The sequence below is a fragment of the Manis javanica genome, chromosome 15 (genome assembly GCF_040802235.1).
Source record: "Manis javanica isolate MJ-LG chromosome 15, MJ_LKY, whole genome shotgun sequence".
Taxonomy (NCBI): Eukaryota; Metazoa; Chordata; class Mammalia; order Pholidota; family Manidae; genus Manis; species Manis javanica.
This window is the reverse complement of record NC_133170.1, coordinates 30,869,413-30,888,836: the sequence shown is the minus strand read 5'-3', so window position 1 is coordinate 30,888,836 and position 19,424 is coordinate 30,869,413. Positions and strand designations below refer to the sequence as shown.

Here is a 19,424-nt window from a genome sequence, read left to right as displayed (position 1 = left end):
GGCGTTTTGTTCTTAGGTAGGTTTTTGATTACCAGTTCAATTTCTTTGCTGGCAACTGGTCTGTTCAGATATTCTGTTTCTTCCTTGGTCAGCCTTGGAAGGTTGTATTTTTCTAGAAAGTTGTCCATTTCTTCTAGGTTATCCAGTTTGTTAGCATATAATTTTTCATAGTATTTTCTAATAATTCTTTGTATTTCTGTGGTGTCCGTAGTGATTTTTCCTTTCTCATTTCTGATTCTGCTTATGTGTGTAGACTCTCTTTTTTTCTTGGTAAGTCTGGCTAGGGATTTATCTATTTTGTTTATTTTTTCAAAGAACTGGCTCTTGCTTTCATTGATTCTTTCTATTATTTTTCTCAATTTTATTTATTTCTGCTTGATCTTTATTATGTCCCTCCTTCTATTCACTTTGGGCCTCATTTGTTCCTCTTTTTCTAGTTTCTTTAATTGTGAGTTTACACTGCTTATATGGACTGTTCTTCTTTCCAGGGTAGGCCTGTATTGCAATATACTTTCCTCTTAGCATGGCCTTGGCTGCATCCCACAGGTTTTGCGGTGTTGAATTATTGTTTTCATTTGTCTCCACATACTGCTTGATCTCTGTTTTTATTTGGTCATTGATCCATTGGTTACTTAGGAGCCTCCATATTTTTGTGGTATTTTTCACATTTTCTTTGTGTAATTTATTTCTAGTTTCATACCTTTGTGGTCTGAGAAATTGGTTGATATGATCTCAATCTTTTTTAATTTACTGAGGCTCTTTTTGTCACCTAGTATATGATCTATTCTTGAAAATGTTCCATGTGCACGTGAGAAGAATGTGTATCCTGCTGCTTTCGGGTGTAGAGTTCTGTAGATATCTATTAGGTCCATCTGTTCTAATGTTTTGTTCAGTGCCTCTGTCTCCTTATTTTCTGTCTGGTTGATCTGTCCTTTGGAATCAGTGGTGTGTTGAAGTCTCCTATAATGAATGCATTACATTCTATTTCCCCTTTTAATTCTGTTAGTATTTGTTTCACATATGTAGGTGCTCCTGTGATGGGAGCATAGATATTTATAATTGCATCTTCTTTTTGGATTGACCCCTTTATCATTATGGAATGTCCTTCTTTGCCTCTTGTAACTTTCTTTGTTTTGAAGTCTATTTTGTCTGATACAAGTACTACAACTCCTGCTTTTTTCTACCTATTACTTGCATGAAATATCTTTTTCCATCCCTTCACTTTTAGACCGTGTATGTCTTTGGGATTAAAGTCTCTTGTAGGCAGCATATATTTGGGTCTTGTTTTTTTATTCATTTAGTGACTCTATGTCTTTTGATTGGTGCATTCAGTCCATTTACATTTAGGGTGATTATCAGTAGGTATGTACTTATTGCCATTGCAGACTTTAGATTCGTGGTTACCAAAGGCTCAAGGTTAACTTCCTTACTATCTAAGAGTCTAACTTAACTCACTTAATATGCTATTACAAATACAATCTAAGGTTTCTTTTCTTTTTCTCCTCCTTTTTCTTCTTCCTCCATTCTTTATATATTAGGTATCATATTCTGTACTCTTTGTCTATCCCTTGATTGACTTTTGGGATAGTTAATTTAATTTTGCCTTTGCTTAGTAATTAGCTGTTCTACTTTCTTTACTGTGGTTTTATTACCTCTGGTGACAGCTATTCAACCTTAGGAACACTTCCATCTATAGCAGTCCCTCCAAAATACACTCTATAGAGATGATTTGTGGGAGGTAAATTCTCTCAGGTTTTGCTTATCTGGAAATTGTTTAATCCCTCCTTCAAATTTAAATGATAATCTTGCCGGATAAAGTAATCTTGGTTCCAGGCCCTTCTGCTTCATTGTGTTAAGTACATCATGCCACTCCCTTCTGGCCTGTAAGGTTTCTGCTGAGAAGTCTGATGTTAGCCTGATGGGCTTTCATTTGTATGTAATCATATTTCTGTCTCTGGCTGCTTTTAATAGTCTGTCCTTATCCTTGATCTTTGCCATTTTAATTACTATATGTCTTTGAGTTATCTTCCTTGGGTCCCTGTGTTGGGAGACTTGGGGAACTTTTCAACAATTACCCCCTCAAAGACACTTTCTATACCTTTTTCTCTCTCTTCTTCTTCTGGTTCCCCTTTAATGTGAATATTTTTCCCGTTTGGATTGGTCACAGTTCTTTCAATATTCTTTCATTCTTAGAGATCCCTTTTTCTCTCTGTGCCTCAGCTTCTTTGTATTCCTCTTCTCTAGTTTCTATTTCATTTATCATCTCCTCCACCATATCCAATCTGCTTTTAATACCCTCCATTGTGCTCTTCAATGATTGGATCTCTGACCAGAATTCATTCCTGAGTTCTTGAATATCTTTCCATACCTCCATTAGCATGTTAATGGTTTTTATTTTTAATTCCCTTTCAGGAAGAGTCATGAGGTCCATGTTATCTTTCTCAGGAGCTATATTAATTTTACTCTGAACCAGGTTCCTTTGGTGTTTCATATTTGTATATGGAGCCCTCTGGTGTCCAGAACCTCTACTCCCTAGAACTGTTCAGCCCCTGAACCAAGGCAGGGGTTGCAGGGGAGTGGTATTGGTTCCTGGGGAGAGTAAAGAGCTCTTTCGCACTTCCTGGCCGTTATGCCTATCTCCACTGCCTGAACCAGTGGGCCAAGCACACAGGTATAAGCCTCTATGCTTTGCGTTTGTAGTTGCTGTAGACAGGTCTTGCCTCTGGCTGGCCTATTGCCAGGGTAGTGCTTGCCGGTTTGCGAGACAGATAGGGCTGGCTGGGAGAAAGGCGCAGTAGGCTGCATATCATGGAGAGGGTCCTTGAAGCTGTGTAGCCAGCCAAGGACCTGGAGCACCTGGATGTCGTGAAAGCTCCCAACCTGCTGGGCAGAGTGCACCCAGACAATTTTGTCTACCTGTCCTTTCTCCTGAGCAGTAAGCTCTGTGCAATCCTTGCCCCTTTAGCAGCCCTCTTGCTAAGTGCTTCCTTGTTAGGAAGTCTCTCAGACTGCCTGCCTTTCTTTTGCCCCAGAGCAGCCGGATATGGATCCCTGCTTTCCACAAGCGGCTGGAATCTCAGTCTCTCCAGGAATTCTGCCTGTCTTAGCTTTCCAATCCCCTAATCAGGAGAGTATCATGAAAGCACCATGAAATGTAGGTTTGTGCTCCCAGAGCTGATCTCTGGAGTTAGGTATTCAGCAGTCCCAGGCCTCTACTCCCTCCCCGCTCCGTTTCTCTTCCTCTAGCCAGTGAGCTGGGGTGAGGGAAGGGCTTGGGTCCTGCAGGGCCACAGCTTTGGTACATTACCCTGTTCCGTGAGGTCTGCTCTTTTCTCCAGGTGTATGCAGTCTGGCACAGTCCTCTTTCCTGCTGCTCTTTCAGGATTACTTCTATTAATTATATTTTTGTATTATATGCGGTTTTAGGAGGAAGCCTCTGTCTCACCTCTCATGCTGCCATCTTTAATCTCTGCATTATTATTCTTGCAAATAAACTACAACATCATTTAGGCATGTTTCAAGAATTTTCCCATTGGGATTACATTATATTTACAGAGTTGTGGAATAGTGACATCTTTCATTAATGTTCTCATCTACACTATAATGAAAGTTTAGCCCTATGCTTTTCACTACCTTATCTAAATGCCCTGCCTAATACTTTAGAATGATGTTAAATACTGATGAACACAACCATTTTTTATTTCTCCTTAGCTTTAAGTATATAGCAAGCCTAGTATGTCATGGTAAGCACATTAGTTTGAAGTGTGTTTATAATATACATTTATTATGTTATTAATTTAAATCATACTATACAAGTATCATTCAACTATTTTAGTTAAGTTGGTTTAGTTTTCAATAGATCAAGCTATCAAGTACCACAGGGCTCTCTTTTCTTTTTACCTATTACAAATTATAATTGTGTATGATATACTGACCCACTCTGGCATTTCTGGAATAAACTCCTTTCAGTCATAGTACTACCCTTTCATCATAAGGCTAATTATATCCTTTAACAGTTTATTTATAAATTTCTACATCTAAACTCAAAAGCAAAACTGGTTTGGGGGGGGTTGTTTTAGTATGCTGCAGTCACACTGTAAAACAAGAACTGGAAAGGCTATCATTCTTTCCGTAAGCTCCAGATTTAAATTTCTTTGCCTACATTCCAACTTATTCAACTAACATTTTTTGGGTATCCACTGCTTTTGTTGGACACTGGCAATATAAAGATAAAAAAACATATATTCTTGATGCAAAAATTTAAGTAAATGAAGAAACATACATGTAAGTACACCTTCACTGGTTCGTCTACATCTATGTATAGAGCTTGCACAAGGAAAACTTCAGAGAACTGAAATTTGAGCTAAGTCTTGAAGGTGAGTAAGAGAAACAGAAAGGAGTAAGTATTCTAAACATCTGTTCTGAAGCAACCATTCACACTTGGTCTTAAGTAATTTTAATTCATATAATTGTGTTTCCTTTATGATGACGCTACATTACTAATAACAACTGGAACTGTGTGTTGGTGTGATTGACAAGGCCTAGATTTCTTTCCACATATGTACATAGGTGAGATTTGATATCTGTCTATAGTTTATTTGAAAATCAGTCTTTATTACCACTTTTTTTTTTACTACCACTTTTCCAAATTCACCATATTGATTGTTCTCTGCCAGAATTACTCTGCTTTTCACAATCCGTAACTATTCCCTACTCATTAACTCCAAAACTCAAAAATAAATGGGCATAGGTTGAAATATTCAGAACAGAAGTAGTAAATAGAACTTTTAATATTCACAGTTCATCATGATGTTGGTATGGTTTTTATGTTGCATGTTAGCTGAAATTATTACTTCTCTAACAGTGTTCTATGGCTAGGCTCTGGGTTGGCTCATTAAAATATAAAGTTTTCATAGCAAACTGAAAGGAACTCAGGATGTGCCTCTAACATAGTAGGAGATAGAAAACTTTCTAGAACATACAGTCTGGTAATTTGAAGAGCATAACATGCACATTGCTGCAGATTAATCTTAATAACACAATTATAAGTTCTGATTATATGTAATTAATCCTCTAGTTTGTATATGTAATTAATCGGAACACAGGATAAACTTGTCAAATCACTCTGGAAGATGAGATTACTCAAAGTTTTGAAAATGTACACACTCTTGGAGCAAATTCATTTCTGGAATTCATACTAAAGAAAAAATTAACATAACATATGGTTAAGAATATTCAGTGCAGCATAGTTTTATAATACTGAAAAATTGAGTGATCTAAATTTTCAACAGTAAGAGATATTCAAATAAATGCAGTAGAACTTTATAAATGTATTTGGAATTACAAAACTACAGGTACTGGTTAAAAAAAAAAAAAGATGACCAAGACAAATCACAAAGAAGAGTGGGTGGCGTGCCATTATGCATAGCTGCGTTCCTACAGTAGCCACTAGCTGCACGAAGATGCTTAAATTCAAATTTCATTAATTTAATTATAGATTAGTCACATTTAAATAGAGTTTAAAATTCAGTTCCCTTACACTAGCTGCATTTCAACTGATCAACAGCCACATGTAGCTCATGGCAACCACATAAGGGGCATACACAGAACATTTCCCTCATCACAAAAAGTTATTAGACAATACTGATGAGTCTTTTTAAGAGAAAAAAATACACAAGTAATGGAAGACTGAACACATAATAAACATATACATAACAAAACAACAGTTATCGCTAGGTAATGACACCTGGGGTTTTAAGGTTTTGCTATTTTCTAACTTTACTGCAGTAAACTATAACGGACTTACTGTGTAATAAAATTGTATTTCTAAAAAACATTAAACTTCTTCAAAAATAAAACTGACCTCACTGTAAATAAATATTTCAGATTTTTTACAAAAGGAGAAATTATGGAAAAACTTCCAATTTAGAAGTACTCTCTTAAAGTTGCTATTTTGCTACTTAAGGGATATCCCATTTTTTTAACTTTTTCATATTTCATTTAAAAATGAATTATTCAGATTGGCACAACACAGTTCTGAGATTTTTTCCCCTATCTAAATGTGAAAGTTATCTGAAACCTCTGACCACATATAAAGAATTAAAGTGCAAATATTTTTAAATTCAAAGTAAGATGAATTCATTTATGCTTTCTTTAAAGTCTTACCTAGGAAAATGAAAAATCATCAATAGTCACAGTGGTCACTTAAAGTCTTGAGTTTCCTCTCTAAAAACAAGTGACTGTGCGCCTCTGTATCATTCTTTCTCCCTGTGCTTCCACAGCAGCAAATGCTTTTGATCACCTCTTTTACAGCAAGGCGAGTTTCCACAGAAACCACAGGTAAACATCCATTACAGCTGCCAAGGACTTTATAAGCACGAGTTATAAGAAATACCTATTTCCCAGGTACATTTGGTCTTCATTCACAGTTCCTGAAAATGCTGCAGTCTTAAAGGTGAAACTGCTGTTTTGTCATGTTAATGAGAGAATTTTGGACACACACCCCCCACACCAATGGGGTGGGGGTCGGGGGAGGGGTGCTGGAGGCTGAATCAGCCAATGGCCAATAATTTAATCAATCCTGACTATGCAATGAATCCCTTATAAAAACTCCAGAGAAGAACTTATCACTCTCTGCTCTCTTGGATCCTGCTTCTCAGTCAGAAAGAGCTTCTATGCTTGGGGAACCAGAACGCCTCCATGTGCCAACCAAGGCAGGCCCCAAGTTCCGCAAGGATAGAAGCTCCTTTATTTGGGACCTTGCCCTATGTCTCTCTTCATCTGGCTTTTAACTTGTATCCTTTACGGTATCCTTTATTAAACTGGTAAACCTATGTGTTTTCCTGAGTTTTGAGAGCCACTCTAGCAATTTAAACCGAAGGAGGAGGTCGTGGGAACCTCCAATCTGTAGCCATTAGGTCCAAAGCACAGGTTAACTGCCTGAGCTTGTGACCAGCGCCTGGGACCTGGGGTAAAGGGCAGTCCTGCAGGACAGAGCCCTTAACCTTGGAATCTGGTGCTGTCTCAAGCTGATAGCATCAGAATTTCCTGCTGGTGTTAGAGAATTGCTTGGTTTTAAATTATGAGAAGACCCCCCTCCCACATACTTACACACATTGGAATAAGGTCCCCTAATGAAGTTATACTACTATTACTGCTATGCATAATATTGTTACTGTTATATATATATGTAGGAAAAGAATTCACCATCCCAACACTTAAATTAAGGTAACTGCTTACTTTCTGTTATTAATATTTTTAAACTGAGCAATAGTTTCAGCTATTCTCAGTCTGGTTTTGCTGCATGTTTCTCTAAGAACAAATCAAGAGATGAGTAACAAACCAAGAAAATCTATGCTTCTTTAGCAACAAAAGGAATCTATAGAAACCAGAAGGGGGTTGGGAGGTGATGGGGGAATCCAGAAAGTTATCAAGCCTGTAAACATACCAGTCAATGTCATCTCATACAAGACAGAATGGAAATCAGTGACACACTTAAATACCAAAGAAGAAATTCCTTTTCAGTAGAGCATTTAAATTTATCTAAGCCAAGATGCTGACTAATCAGAAAAAAAAAAGGTAGTCCTAACAACTGAACCAGTGTTCACTCACCTCTCTCAACATACTGTTTTCTTTCTCCTTCTGCTCCAGGAGACTTTCTAGATGGTGGACGTGCATTTCTGCCTCTGCCAGTCGTCTTGTTCTCTCATGGTCTTCCTCAGTAGCCTTAGCAGACAGTCCTTTGCTCTGTAACATCTCCAGAAGTTTTTTGATGGACTCATCTCGAGCATTTAGGGTTTGCTTCTGAGTCTCAATACGCAGCTCCATTTCCTCTAGAGTCTTTCGAAGAAGGAACAGCTCTTTGGCCTGCCGCTCATGCTCAGTATGTAGCCTCTGAAAATTCTCCTCCGTCAGCTCTGCCACACAAGACTCACCAGTCCTACTGCTACTATCTTGCTGAAACAGCTGATTCAGGTCCCTTTGGATCCGCAATTCATCCTGAAGAGCCTGGATTGTCATCTGCATGTGCTAGAACCAAAACAAAAAAAGAAAATCCTGAATCAGCTTTCCTCCTCAAGAAGCAAATACAGAGCAGACTGCAGCAAGTCAGACAGTACATGCCCCGGCTCTCAGAATTCTACACTTGGCAAGTTAACATTCATGTTAATCTACTTCACACTGTCTCAAAAAATGACTGAGATAATCTGTAAATGTCAATAATTTAACTTGTGTTTATTCTCAATAGGAAATAAGTATGGCAATTCCTCACTTTGCATAAGCCATGACAAAACAGACAGTTCAAAATGAAGAGAAGTTATTATATAGAACCAAAGGGGAAGGGAGAGTAAACAGAGATGGGAAATCTACAGGAATACAAACACATAAAACAAAAAATGTCACTAAAAATACAGAGGACATCAAAACATGCAATGACTATTTCACAATTAAATTTGCACACTAAAAAAAAATGCTAACATTTAAGGAGTAGTTTCTACATGCCACACTGTGTCAAGCACTTTCTTTGTGCTAATTAATTGGCTCCTCACTATGACATATGTACTAGTATTTAGATTATGTGGATGATGACACTAGACTTAGAGAGATTTAAGTAACTTGCACAATATCACACAGTACTGAGAGAGCTGGCATTCAAATCAAAGCAATTCTCCCAAACCACTGCAACTAGTCCTACCCAAAAGTAGTAACATAACTTGAAGCTTAAAAAAAGAAAAAACTAAGACTATGGTGAGTTTTCTATATGGGGGAACAGTAACAATATAGGTGAGTAATTGAATGAAAATGTTAATGCAGATAAACTACTAATATGTTTAAGAGAGTATATCTTTAGCCTGTATTCCTACTGAAGGTTTATGAGCCTTTAATCTGAATGGCTAAATTCCAGTACACTGTATAAAGAATCTAAAAGGATACTCAATCAAGAATCATATCTTTAGAAATACAGAAGCAACAATAAAAATCACTCTTTGAATGCCAGGTATTCAAGGACTGACACTGTAGCACAGTGCGAAGAAAACAAACCCACAAGTAGAAGACATGGGTTTTAGTTCCAGCTCTGACACTACCAAACTATGTAGTTTTGCAGTTTCAGATACATTATATTTAACATGAGGATCTAAATAGCTGCATCATTTTTTCACAGAGTTAATAATATCATGGAAATCTTTGTGGTGGATACTTTAAAATATACATTTTTAAAATTATGGCAGATAGTAAAAAAGCAGTGTAGTAAATATCTCAAGGAAATGATCTGGCAAGTGTACAAAAATATATGCACGTAAGTGTGTAAAAGATGTTATGTACAATGATAAATGTTTATAATAGTGACAAAATTAGAAACAACCTAAATGGATATTAAATAGGCAATGAGTCAAGAAAATTAGAAATATCCACATGGTTTAACACTATGCATCAATAAAAAATGACAATGTTACGTTCATATTTACTGATGATAACTATGGTAACAATACAATAAGTGTTAAAAAGTATAGGATGTTATCAATTCTGATTTCTTTAAGAGTACATACAAACAGAGAAAAGTCTATGATGTTGGGATTAAAGATGGCAGTGTGAGGTGAGACAGAGAACTCCTCCAAAAACTGCATAATACAAAAATATAGTTAATACAACTAATTGTGAAAGAGCAACACGAAAGAAGGCTGCGCCAGACTGCACACACCTAGAGAAAAGAAGAGACCTCAAGGAACAGGGTAACATTCCCAAAGCTGGACAAAGCGGAACCCGAGCCCTTCCTCCGCTCAAGCTCACCCGCAGGAGACAGAAACTAAGTGGGGAGGGAGGCAGGCCTCAAACTGCTGAACACCTTGCTCCAGAGATATGCTCTAGAACCACAAAACTACACTACACAGTGGCCTGGTGATAAGTGGGATTGGAAGCTACGACAGGCAAAATACCTGGAGAGACTGAGATTCCCACTGCTTGTGGAAAACAGGGATCCATATCTGGCTGCTCTGGGACAAAAGAAAGTCGGGCAGTCTGAGAGACTTCGAAACAGCAAAAGGGCTGCTAAAGAGGCAAAGGATGACACAGAGCTTACTACTCAGGAGAAAGGACAGGTAGACAAAATTGTCAGGGAGCACTCTGAGCAGAATTTTGGGAACTTTCATGATCTTCAGGCACTTCAGCACCCTAGCAGGCTATGCAGCTCCAAGGGCCCCACCCTGATACGCAGCCTGCCATACCTTTCTTCCAGCCAACCCACATGAGCTCAAAAACTGGGAAAATCTACCCTGGCATCAGGCCACCCAGGGGGATGGCCCCACCTACAACAGCTACAAACACAAAGCATAGAGGCTTATACATGTGTGCTCAGCCCACTGGTTCCAGCAGTGGAGACAAGCAGAAGAGCTGGGAAGCAGGAAACAGCTCTTTTCTCCCACCAGGCACCAACACCGGTCCCCTATGACCCTGACATTGCTCCAAGGGCTGAGCAGCTCCAAACAGATCTCCTTGGCAGTAGCAGGCACCACATACAAATATGAAATGAAAAACGAACCTAGTTCAGACCAAAATCTCATAAACCCCAGAAAAAGGGCCAAATGACACTGAACTCACCAATCTTCCTGGAATAGAGTTCAAAATAAAAATCATAAACATGCTCATGGAGGTAGACAAAAATATTAAAGAACTCACAGATGAATTTAGGATGGAGATTCAATCATTCAGAAATTTCGTGTCTGAAATGCAACATAAAATGGAGGGATTTCAAAGCAGATTAAGTGTAGTAGAAGAGAGAGTAAATGAAATAAAAATTAGAGAAGAGTAATACAAAGAAGCTGATGCAAAGAGAGAAAGCGATCTCTAAGAATGAAAGAATATTGAGACAACTGTGGGATCAATCCAAATGTAACAATATTCACATTAAAGGGGTAACAGAAGAAGAAAAGAGAGAAAAGGGCATAGAAAGTGTCTCTGAGGACATAATTTGTTAAAACTTCTCCAATCTGGGGAAGGAGATAGTCTCTCAGGCCATGGAGGTGCACAGATCTCCCAACACAAGGGACCCAAGGAAGACAATAGCAAGACACATAATACTTACAATGGCAAAGATCAATGATAATCATAGACTATTAAAAGCAGCCAGAGAGAGAAATAAGATCACATACAAAGGAAATCCCATCAGGATATGATCAGACTTCTCAGCAGAAACCTTACAGGCCAGAAGGGAGTGCCATGATATATATAATGTAATGAAACAGAAAGGCCTAAAACTAAGAATACTTTATCCGGCAAGATTATTATTTAAATTTGAAGGAGGGATTAAACAATTTCCAGATGCGCAAAACTGAAGAAAATTTACCTCCAACAAACCATCTCTACACAGTATTTTGGAGGGGGACTGCTATAGATGGAAGTGCTCCTAAGGTTTAATAGCTGTCACCAGAGGTAATAAAACCACAGTAAAGAAATAGAATAGTTAATTACTAAACAAATGCAAAATTAAATCAACTACCCCCAAAGTCAATTAAGGGATAGACAAACAGTACAGAATATGCAACCTAATATATAAAGAATGAAGGAGGAGTGCTCGCTTCAGCACCACATATACTAAAATTGACAAGATACACAGAGATTAGCATGTCTCCTGCACAAGGATGACACGCAAATTCATGAAGCATTCCATAAAAAAATAAAATGGAGGTGGAAGAAAAAGGAGGAGAGAAAAACGTTTATATTCTGTTTATAATAGCATACTGAGTTAAATTAGACTCTTAGATAGTAAGGAAGTTAACCTTGAACCTTTGGTAACCATGAATCAAAAACCTGTGATGGCAATAAGTACATACCTATCAATAATCACCCTAAGTGTAAGCAGTCTGAATGCACCAATCAAGAGACACAGAGTCCCTGAATGGAAAGAAAAACAAAACCATCTATATGGTGCCTACAAGAAACTCACTTTAAACCCAAAGACATACACAGACTAAAAGTGAAGGGACGGAAAAAGATATTTCATGCAAAGAATAGGGAGAAAAAAGCAGGAGTTGCAGTACTTGTATCAGATAGAATATAGACTTCAAAACAAAGAAGGTCATAAGAGACAAAGATAGACATAATGATAAAGGGGTCAATCCAACCAAAAGATATAACCATTAAAAATATCTATGCATCCAACACAGGAGCACCTACATATGTGAAACGAATACTAACAGAATTAAAAGGAGAAATAGAATACAATACATTCATTCTAGGAGACTTCAACACTCCACTCACTCCAAAGGACAGATCAACCAGACAGAAAATAAGTAAGGACACAGAGGCACTGAATAAGACATTAGAACAGTTGGACCTAACAGACATCTACAGAACTCTACACCCAAAAGCAGCAGAATACACATTCTTCTCACGTACACATGGAACATTTTCAAGAATAGATCATATGCTAGCCACAAAAAGAGCTTCAGTAAATTCAGAAAGACTGAAATTGTACTAACCAACTTCCCAGACCACAAGGTTATGAAACTAAAAATTAAAAACGGAAAGAAAACAAAAAATCCCACAAACACATGGAGACTTCACAACATACTCCCAAATAACCAATGGATCAATGACCAAATAAAAACAGAGATCAAGCAGCAATATATGGAGACAACAGAAAACAGTAATTCAACACCACAACATCTGTGGGACACAGCAAGGGTTGTGCAAAGAGGGAAGTATATAGCTATACAGGCCTACCTCACGAAAGAACAATCCCAAATGAACAGTCTAAACTCACTATTAATGAAACCAAATGAGGCCCAAAGTCAGTAGATGCAGGAACATAACAGAGATTAGAGCAGAAATAAATACAATCGAGAAGAATAAAGCAATAGAAAGAATCAATGAAAGCAGGAGCTGGTTCTTTAAGAAAATAAACAAAATGGATAAATCCCTAGCCAGACTTATCTCAAGAAAAAAAAAGAGAGTTACACACATACACAGAATTAGAAATGAGAACGGAAAAATCACTATGGACACCACCGAAATACAAAGAATTATTTGGGAATACTATGAAAACTTATAAGCTAAAAAACTGGATAACCTAGAAGAAATGGACAACTTTCTAGAAAAATACAACCTTCCAAGACTGACCAAAGAGGAAATAGAAAATCTATACAGACCAATTACCAGCAATAAAATTCATCAGTAATCAAAAACTACCCAAGAACAAAACTGCCGTACCAGATGGATTCACTGCTGAATTTTATCAGATATTTGGAGAGGACCTAATACCCATTGTAATTAAAGGTTTCCAAAATATAGAAGAGGAGGGAATACTTCCAAACTCATTCTATAAAGCCAGCATCACTCTAATACCAAAACCAGGCAAAGACACCACAAAAAAAGAAAACTACACACCAATATCCCTGATGAACACAGATGCAAAAATACTCAACAAAATATTAGTAAACCAAATTCAAAAATACATCAAAAGGATCATAGACCATGACCAAGTGGGATTCATCCCAGGGATGCAAGGATGGTACAACATTCAAAAATCCATCAACATCATCACCATATCAAAAAGAGGACAAAAACCACATGATCATTTACATACATGTGGAAAAAGCATTTGACAAAACTCAACATCCATTAAAGATAAAAACTCTCAACAAAATGGGTATAGAGGGCAAGTACCTCAACATAATAAAGGCCATATATGACAAAACCCACAGCAAACATTATACTTTATAGCGAGAAGCTGAAAACTTTTCCCCTAAGATCGGAAACAAGTCAAGGATGCCCACTCTCCCCCCTTTTATTCAGCATAGTACTGGCGGTCCTAGCCATGGCAATCAGGCAAAAAAAAGAATCACAAGGCATCCAGATTGATAAGAAAGAAGTCAAACTGTCACTATTTGCAGATGATGTAATATTGTACATAACAAACCCTAAACAATCCACTCCCAAACTACTAGAACTAATATCTGAATTCAGCAAAGTTGCAGGAAACAAAATTAATACACAGAAATCTGTTGCTTTCCTATACACTAACAATGAACAAGCAGAAAGAGAAATTAGGAAAACAATCCCATTCACAATTGCATCAAAAAGAATAAAATACCTAGGAATAAACTTAACCAAGGAAGTGAAAGACCTATACCCTGAAAATTACAAGACACTCTTAAGAGAAATTAAAGAAGAAACTAATAAATGGAAATTCATCCCATGCTATTGGGTAGGAAGAATTAATATTCTTAAAATGGCCATCCTGCTTAAGGCAATCTACAGATTCAATGGAATCCCTATCAAAATACCAATAGCATTCTTCAACAAACTGGAACAAATAGTTCTAAAATTCATATCAAACCACAAATGACCCCAAATAGCCAAAGCAATTCTGAGAAGGAAGAATAAAGCAGGGGGGAATCTTGCTTTCCAACTTCAAGCCCTACTACAAAGCCACAGCAATCAAGACAATTTGGTACTGCCACAAGAACAGACCCATAGACCAGTGGAATAGAATAGAGAGTCCAGATATTAACCCAAGAATATATGGTCAATTAATATACGATAAAGGAGCCATGGATATACAATGGGGAAATGACAGCCTCTTCAACAGACGGTGCTGGCAAAACTGGACAGCTACATGTAGGAAAATGAAAATGGATTGCTGTCTATCTCTATACAGAAAAGTAAACTCAAAATGGATCAAAGACCTGAATGTAAGTCATGAAACCATAAAACTCTTAGAAGAAAATATAGGCAAACTCTCTTGAATATAAACATGGGCAACTTTTTCATGAACATACCTCTACAGACAAGGGAAACAAAAGCAAAAATGAACAAGTGGGACTATATCAAACTAAAAAGCTTCTGTACAGGAAAGGACACCATCAGAACAAAAAAGCATACTACAGTATGGGAGAATATATTCATAAATGACATATCCAATAAGTGGTTGACATCCAAAATATACAAAGAGTTCACGCACCTCAACAAACTAAAGGCAAATAACCCAATTAAAAAATGGATAGAGGATCTGAACAGACACTTTTCCAAAGAAGAAATTCAGATGGCCAACAGGCACATGAAAAGATGCTCCACATCGCTAATCATCAGAGAAATGCAAATTAGAACCACGATGAGATAGCACCTCATACCAGTTAGGATGACCACCATCTAAAAGACAAACAACAACAAATGTTGGCAAGGATGTGGAGAAAGGGGAACCCTCGTACACTGCTGGTGGGAATGTAAATTAGTTCAACCTTTGTGGAAAGCAGTATGGAGGTTCCTCAAAAAACTCAAAATAGAAATACCATTTGACCCAGGAATTCCACTCCCAGAATTTTCCCTAAGAATGCAGCACTCTAGTTTGAAAAAGACATGTGCACCCCTATGTTTATCGGCAGCACTATTTACAATAGCCAAGAAATGGAAGCAACCTAAGTGTCCATCAGTAGATAGTAGATAAATGGATAAAGTACATGTGGTACATATACACAATGGAATATTATTCAGCCATAAGAAGAAAACAAATCCTACCATTTGCAACAACATGGATGGAGCTAGAGGGTATTATGCTCAGTGAAATACACTACGAGAAAGACAAGTACCAAATGATTTCACTCATCTGTGGAGTATAACAACAAAGAAGAAACTGAAGGAACAAAACAGCAGCAAACTCACAGAACCCAAAAATGGACTAACAGTTACCAAAGGGAAAGGGACTGGGAAGGATGTATGGGATGGGAAGGATAAGGGGAAAAGGGGGCATTATGATTAGCACACATAATGTAGTGGGGGGAGCAGGGGGAAGGCAATATAGCACAGAGAAGTCAAGAAGTGATCCTATTGCATCTTACTACACTGATGGACAGTGACTGTGGTGGGGACTTGATAATGGGGGGAATCTAGTAACCACAATGTTGCTCATGTTACTGTATATTAATGATTCCAAAAAAATTGTTAAACCAAATAAATAAATAAATACTATTATTTAAGAGAACTTATTATTTAAGAGTATAAACATTATTTAAAAATTGTAGTTAGAGGTGTATATTACATAGTACATATTTGATCATGTCCTATATAAAAATGACAGACAGTGTCTGGGCCCAAAACCTGCAAGGTTCTGTAAAACCTTTGACCCATTTTAAGATGAAGTATTAGGATATCTGTGACACTAACTTTCAAGCAAAGCGTCTCTTAGGATTTTCAGCTGCACCACAGAAGCAACTGGTCAAAGACTAAACTGAAAGTATATAGGTTAATTACCTCAAAGAGGACTAGACACAATGATGACATGAAAAGTAACTAATTAAAAAAATCAATACCATAAGAAAAGGATTTTGAAAGAAAATTTTAAAGGTACTAATTTCAATAAGAAAAGGCTGGTGAGATTTTTTGATGCTCTACTTAGCATTTTCCTTCAGAAAGGCCTATCAAAAAGAAAACTACAAGTAAACTGAACATATTCACCAACTTTATTTTTCATGAAAAAGGAAGCCCTATGTAATTTTAATGCAGCTTCACTCTTTTCTTCACTGTTCATGCAGCTGCAACTTTAAGCAAACAAAAATAAGGCCTATGGTGCTTCAATGGTAGTAATGACACTAACCCAAGTGCAATTAACCCTCAAAGATGAGATAGAGAGTAAGAAACACAAAATAAGCACTAAACTGAAAAATAAACATGTAACTGCAGAAGTAATAGCATGTCAGTAATATTCCTTTAGGCATCTGCATAAAGAAGTTTATTAGGGTTAGGCACAAAGCCAGCAATCACAATTAAAACATTTAGCCAGGGGGAATGTCTGAAAAAAAGAAAAGCTAAAGAATTGAGTTAATAAAACCTACAACAGTATTTCATTTGCTTATTCAAATAATTTTAAATCCTTAGGTTCTTTCATTATAGCTGCACTGTAAAAAAAAGAAAAAGCATATAGATATATATTTTTAGCAAGGGGACTTTATGCACTCAGAGAAAATAATACCTCAGGTCTTATATACTTAAAACTCATTGTTAGCAATTTTTAACTTGGAATATTTTTTGTGTGGGTTGACAAAACAAACTCTACAGTTTGTAGTATAACATTCAGGCATACTGGGGAGCAGGCCTTAGCAATCGTAGAAGATTGTCACATAGAGAAAGACTGACAAAATATACAAATATATTAAGGATAGCAGTAGCCAAGCTTCTCACTATAGGTAAAGGAAATTATAAATATGGATAGTAAAGAAAAAAACTAGAATGAGTTAGAACCGAAAGCACTAGTGTAAACTCACAATTTTCAATATATAAATAAATACATGATATAAATGTGTATATCATGTAAAATGTGTCTGTGCACACAAACACACAGATCTCGCCTAGGACCAGGAGGAGCAAATCCCAACAGCAATGAGCATACCTGAAGCTCGTATCTTGGCTTCTAAATATTTTCCACTGAAAGGAACCAAGGCTTCTTAAAAAAATCGCCAATTCCAGGTAAAGGCATGGAATGTACAAGGTGATCACGTCTGAAATCTCCTGTTACACCAGAAAGAAAGGGTCCACACAATAATGGGAACATGTCACACAGACATAGTAACAAGCTTGAATGGACTCCAACTGGCCAATTCTGGGATAAACTGAGCATGAAAATAAATAATAATGGTTATATTATTTTGTCAAACTACTGACAAAAATAGGAATTTGTAAGTCTATACAGATTTAAATAAATTGATAGTTTGAGGAAGAATGGTATTTATATAGTCGCAAAGTATCTCTTCACAAAATACTTAATAATTACAAAAAAAGAGTAACTACACAATGGAGAAGCCTAACAGACATGACTTTAATCAAACAATCAAAGACATCATCCTCAGTAATGGGATAAATCAAAGTCGCATGCTGCCTGACAGGATGCAACAATGAAGCGTAACTTCTGTGATAGTCTTCCCAATAACACAAAACCTGAATATATCATGAAGAAACCATGAGACAAGGCTGACAAGTACAGTCTACAAAATTACTGGTCTGATATCTTTGAAAGTACCAAGGTCATGAAGGTCAAGAAATATGAAGGAATTCTCCTAAACTGAAAGAGACATAAAACCTGTGATTCTGAACTGAACCTTTTTTATAAAGATCATTATCAGGAATACTGATGAAATCTGAGTGTAGTCTAAGGAGTAGATGGTAGCACTGTATTAATGTTAATATTCCAAATGTGCTGGCTGTATTGGGGTTATGTAGGACAAAGTCCTTGTCTGTGATCTTTTCTCTCAGTCTGAGATTGTATTTTTTTAACTGCTCAAGACATATGAAGGAAAAAAATACCATTCAAAGTAGAACAAAAACTTTACAAATAACCTTAATGAGAAATGTACATGACTTAAGTAAAACTTTGCAGAAAATGTGATATGGTTTTAATTGAGAGACATAAGCCATATATCAAAATATTTCTGAAATAATTCACAGGACTACAAAACATTGTGCTTGATTACAAAAAGGGTCATACAAAAAGGATTACTAAAGGTCATAAGGAGTTTATTCAGTAAGTCAAAAAATATTTTCATGCTTATATCACATCAGATCAGTGTAAGCAAGGGAAACAAAATACCCACCCTCATGGAACTGACAGTCCAATGAAAGAGACAGTAAACAGTTCCAAGCATGTTATTTACAAGTTGTGATTAATGATATTAAAGAAATGGGATAATATGGCAAACTGTCCTACTTTACATATGGTGATCAGGGAAAGTATTTCCAAGGAAGAAACATTTAAACTGAGACCTGAAGCAGCTAGCATGTACGAGCAGGGCAAGAATACCACGTAGCACATAAGAATAAGGAGACGAAAATGACAAAGCTGAAGGAAATGATTTTCAATGCCCAACCAGCCACCAATACAATACAGTATGGGAAAATAACAAAAAATCAATGGAACAGACCTTACAATAAATAAGCATTTAATTAAGAAAAAGGAAATGCCACAAACCAAAAGGAAAGGGAATGATCATTAATCACATAGTATGCTTATTAGAAAGCTTTTCAGTTATTAGGGCAACATTGAAATAAATATCTAATCCTCATACAAAATTACAAAAGTTTCAGAAAGATTAACAAATAAAGTACAAAATTCAAATTAATTAGAAAATTAAACAAAGAAAGTATCAAGATATTCAGATAGAGAAGGGCTTTCTAAACAAAAAAAAAAGAAATGCAAGAAATTACAAAGAAAAGTGTGGTACATTTTACTGCTTAGAAATCTAGAACCATGTACATCAAAAAAAAAAGAACTGAAGAGCAAATGAAAATTACTAAAATTTATACACAATGTGACCGAAAGAACTTTATCCTCACTCTATAAAGAGTACATGTAAGTCAATGAAATACTAAGACTTTCCTCTCCCCAACAAAAATTAACAAATAGGAATACACAATTTGCAGATAAAATATAAAATGGCCAATAA

At 36.6% G+C, this 19,424-nt stretch overlaps 1 protein-coding gene and 1 non-coding gene across 18 annotated transcripts in view; one reads left to right on the top strand and one right to left on the bottom strand.

Moving 5' to 3' along the window:
• ERC1 (ELKS/RAB6-interacting/CAST family member 1) overlaps nt 1–19,424 on the bottom strand; it is a 724,558-nt gene that overhangs the window by 586,573 nt on the left and 118,561 nt on the right. For all 17 annotated transcript variants that reach the window (XM_073222497.1, XM_073222500.1, XM_073222503.1 and 14 more), the window contains one exon: nt 7,612–8,028. In XM_073222497.1, coding sequence (XP_073078598.1) covers nt 7,612–8,028 — 417 coding nt within the window. The remainder of the gene's footprint in view (nt 1–7,611; nt 8,029–19,424) is intronic.
• On the top strand, nt 11,563–11,668 carry LOC118971784 (U6 spliceosomal RNA). The gene has a single exon (XR_005060439.1). It is a non-coding gene; the product is annotated as a U6 spliceosomal RNA (small nuclear RNA).